Raw genomic sequence first — 4706 nt, 5'->3', positions numbered from 1 at the left:
CACACACACACACACACACACACACACACACACACACACACACACACACACACACACACACACACACACACACGTATGCCCCACTTAGCTTCCTGTGCAGGGCTGGCACGTGTGTGATGAATGATTCCCCTAAGCTTATGACCTCATCCAGGAAGTGGCCTGAAGGTCAGGGATTGCTGTGCTGCCTTACACCCAGATATCTGCAGAATCTATAGCTGCTCAAAAGCTTGACTTGAATGGTTTTGGATGGTTTGAAAAGATTTTCAAGTTTCAAGTTGTCCAAAAAATAATTTTTTGGACAACTTGGTGACACTGGACCAGATATCAAATGACTTCAACAAGCACAATGTCAAAGTGGCCTTGTTGCTTTTCAAAACTCCATCTGTTTACATCCCTCCATTCACCAATTGCTCACAGTCAGAAATATTACCAAGGAGCTGTGCTGCAATCTCCAGTGGACCAGACGAAAGGGTGTTCCATGTCTTGGGCCCACTGGTTCAATGTCCAAGTTCCCACCACAGCTCTCTCTTTTTGTCCAGCAAGAAAAATCTTCCAGCAGGGTAAACAAGCCATCCCATTTTAGGGGCTCATGTAACAGTTATTTACAGTACCTCGTGCTTTGTGCCATTTGGACTCACAATGGCAACTGTGTTGTGTTATCAGTCTGCTTTCAATAAATAAAACAACCGACATGTCGTACTGTCTGTGTTTGAGATATTTGCGGTTTTGAGCATGGACGGAAAAGGATAGCCTCTGGAATAAAAGCATGCACAAAAATTGAATAACAGATTAAGATGTCAACAGACAATTCTGTCGTGTTCTACAAACCGCACAACTGTCTGACCCGACTTTGCCTATCCGCCACATCATCCTCTGGTCATTCGAAAAGAGCCTCAGGCATTGGAAACAGATGACAAAATGTGAGATTGTTTATGATTTTCAGGGCTCCCGAGTTCAGGCAGTGGAATAACCAATCACGATATGTAGGTCACCAGGCTCATACCTATAAAAACGTACCACTGCCCCTCTTATTCATGAGCCACATGGGCTATAATGTACACATAAAATAATGTTTTTTCAATATGAACCTCTGTGGATTCAATATATATATTTTTTTATTATTAAATAAAAATGGAAAAATGGAAAAGACTGGTGCAGTCAGTGTATTCCCAGCCACTCGAGTGTTCCCCCTTTGACCTTTCAAATTTTCTTTCAGTGCAGCTGCAGTCGCGAGAAATCAAATTTGCAGTCGTCATCCCAAAGTGAACTTTTCACCAGACTTAATAAAAATAGCCCGGGCTTTAGTTCAAGATACAAATATAGGATGTGAAGTGTTATTTATGTTCCATTCTAAAAAGCTAGGAATTTGGACATTTCCAGCCCTGAATTAGGAAAAGTGCATTGCAACGCTGAGGTCGGAGTTGCATTCCACTCGCAAACTTGATGTACAAGTCCGAGCAGCAAAATTAGTACTCATACTTGGTCCATTAATAAGGACTGCTAAAGATGGTGATCTGACAACAATAGAATGCACATTTTCTTTTTTTGAAGTTTTTAAAAGGAATATTTTAATGTGTAATGAGTACAAATTGTTTCTTACGCCAATTAAAAGTGTGACACCAATGAGGTGAGTGGCTTAAATGGCATGGCAACTTATTCCAGGTACTTAAGCTGTTTAGGAATGCAGTAACACTATCTTACTTTGGCACCCTGGTGCGACATTACAGAAGCCTTCAGACTTGTGTACACAATGAGCCATCACGGTTGGGTCATGTCTATTTCTTGAGGTATTACACAATCTTTGTAGACTTATGGTTGTGCCGCCTTCTTGCTCATCCAAAAATCAGACTGGTGTCAGTCCTCATATCTAAATATAGTCCAGAGAAAATAAAACCTGCCTCAAAAGTTTTAGCGGCGCCAGATGGCCGAATGTTTCCAAGCAATTACTTAGCTGTATTTCTCTTGAAATGTAACTCTCAAGAAAACTTATGAGTGCAGCATAACTATTACTTTAAAGTCATCTGACAATCTGACCGAATTTGGTGGGATAGGCGTCAAGCATACAGAGTCTGCTCAGGATACATGTGGGCGCTTGTAGCTACGCTGGTTAAACACAAGTCTGATTGGGTGACGGAAATCAATGGTCAAGTTATTACATTTGTACCAAAGTACAAATGTAATAAATTCAATGGAGGACTGGATACACTTTTTTTTTCATTTTCCAAATTGTATGGAAGGGACCAAGATAATAACAGTTCCATTCTACCACAACCATTCGGCACGCTGACTTTGAGGTACAAATCAATTTATTTCTCCGACTGGATTTCAGAGAACTGTCACTTCTTGGGGGGCAGTCTGTAAGATCTTGGTTACAAGGACTTGACCAAGAATTGACGGGTTAAAAGGTTGACATCCTCAATGGGCAGAGCAGCTACAGGTCAAAATACAGTCTGTTGTTGCTACCGAAAGGCACTTAACTTCCAACTAAGTGGGGCAGGCCATTGTTGTCTAGTACGCTGCCTGCAGCATTTGTGTTTGGGTGTGTTTATGCATGCAGTCTATAACTTTTGATGGCAGCGCGGACACCTGCAGCGGCTCCTCTTGTTTTATGTTGAGAGGGAAGAAATTTCGTCTGTGCTGTGCACATTTGACAATAAAATGGTATCCAATCCAATCTGAATTTCTTCTTGACTGGACACATTGAAGCCCGCTCCCCTATTTCCTCTTCCCCCTTTTTTTTTTTTTTTGCACCTGTAATGGGCAGCATTTTTCACAGCCCCGCTTTGTTCAGCGGAGAGGTCGTTGCTGTTGGACGGTCTGCGACTGGATGGATGCAAGGCTTGAGGATTTTTTTTTTGATTTTGATTTGACTTTTTATGAGGTCTCCCATAGGAGAAACTTGTGTCGGAGGACAGTCCCTCTGGAGGAGCCGATGATGAGAAGAAAGAAGCGTCAGCAGAGAGCGCCGATGCGGATGTGGTACTGGGAGTCGCGGCTTGGAGTTGAAGTGGAATACGCGGGACAGGAGATGTGAGCCAATCTCTTTTCGTCAATGGACGCTACAGCTTCGTGTTTGCTTTCAAAACTTAGCTTGTAGCAGACGTGTGCACATTTTTAGCATGACGTCTCTTATCCACTGGTGAAAAGACTCTTTGATCCTCTCCTCTTTGATCTATCACTGCTTCAAACAACAAAGTGTATGCAGGAAAAGTGATTAAGATTGCACGACTGTCTGTGTCTTATGAGTTGTGTTGTGTTATTTTGTTATTTTGACTTCAAGATGGCGCCGCAAGAGTGGCTGCCTTTCCAGCAGCTCCTATATTTTGTTCTTCTACTTCTTCCTTTCATAACTTTGCTGCTGTGAATTGGGAATTTCTCCAGTGCGAGACTAAGAAAGGATTTCTTATCTTATCTTATCTCCTGCAGTGCAGCAAAAGCAATGGAAGAAAAAAAAGACTAAAAACGAAGAACAAACTATTCAGAATTACAATGAGAGAATTGGAAGTTGTAAGATAATACCTGATGAGACATGGAAAGCGGCCCTTCTTTAAAAGTGAGTTGGCCGACTCAAACTCGGGCTTGAAACGTGTTTAACTCGGACATTTGGATGCCCAGTTTCAGTCAAGGTTTACAGCCCAGTTACGTTGTGTCACACTGCAATGATGTCACACTATTTAAACAGCTGACCCAGCATTTGCCTTTCCTTCTACAATCCCAGCGAGGATCAAAGTTTACGGCTCCAAACCATAGCGTTCCGAGCTGAACTAGATCGTTGGCAGGAAATGTGTCTTTTGTTGCTGTCTGAGCATGTGCGTGTGCTTTTGTGAATGAGCTTTGTTTCAAGTACCAGTGAGTTCCTGGGCAGCATGAGCAGCTCCGTGGAGCTGTGCCCGATTCCGTTCGGGATGCCGGCCGTCCGGTACATGGTGCCGACCGAGCGTCTCTTTCTTGCCTCCTTGGCCGACTTCATCAGCTCCACCGTCACGCCAACTTCAGCAAAGTTCTGCACCCCTCGACTAGCCTTCGCACCCTCCTCCCAGAGCCGAAAATGGCGATTATGGCTCACCGCTGAAGTGAGAAAGACACACAAGAAAGAAGACAGCGATGAGATTCTTACTCTTTGGAATGCTTCCCAATGTCATTGAAGGACCACAGAGCCTTTGCCAAACGCTGAGCTCATTTCCACCGTGCTGGAGTCTGTAGGTATTTCAATGACTGCCTCCAGCTTCCTGCATTTAAAAAGATAATTCCCGAAAAAGTGCTTCAATGCATAGCTCTGAATGATTGCATATTTTCTCCATCCCGTAAAGATAAAAGCAAAGGGCTTCAGTTGTCAAGAGGTTCTGGTCTATGGGTTCACGTGTCTTTATTTCCGAAAAAGCCCCTCTAAAAACAATGAACTTTACTGATGATTTTCCTGATCCTCCAGGTCAACGAAACCATTAGTTTCACATTCTCAAATTTAGTCCTGGTCATCTATGAAGCGATTCATATTTAGGCTAAAATGGAGCTTCTTATTGAAAACCGCAGAAGCACTAGCCTGGACCTGTGGTTTGAAGGCCAGAGTGAGGTTAGCCAGAAACACACTGACAAATGCTCGGATGGCTCTGCCTTAGCTTACTTATTTTGCAAGGTTCTCTCTCTCTCTCTCTCTCTCTCTCTCTCTCTCTCTCTCTCTCACACACACACACACACACACACACACA

At 43.2% G+C, this 4706-nt stretch overlaps 1 protein-coding gene across 1 annotated transcript in view; it reads right to left on the bottom strand.

Annotated features, from left to right (window-relative positions):
• spon2a (spondin 2a, extracellular matrix protein) overlaps positions 1 to 4706 on the bottom strand; it is a 23617-nt gene that overhangs the window by 4654 nt on the left and 14257 nt on the right. The window contains exon 4 of the mRNA XM_019874892.1: positions 3848 to 4068. Coding sequence (XP_019730451.1) covers positions 3848 to 4068 — 221 coding nt within the window. The remainder of the gene's footprint in view (positions 1 to 3847; positions 4069 to 4706) is intronic.

This window comes from Hippocampus comes, unplaced genomic scaffold, assembly GCF_001891065.2.
Source record: "Hippocampus comes isolate QL1 unplaced genomic scaffold, H_comes_QL1_v1.1 scaffold118, whole genome shotgun sequence".
NCBI classification, from domain to species: domain Eukaryota; kingdom Metazoa; phylum Chordata; class Actinopteri; order Syngnathiformes; family Syngnathidae; genus Hippocampus; species Hippocampus comes.
Note: the sequence above shows the minus strand (reverse complement) of the source record. Positions and strands in the feature narration are given on the sequence as shown.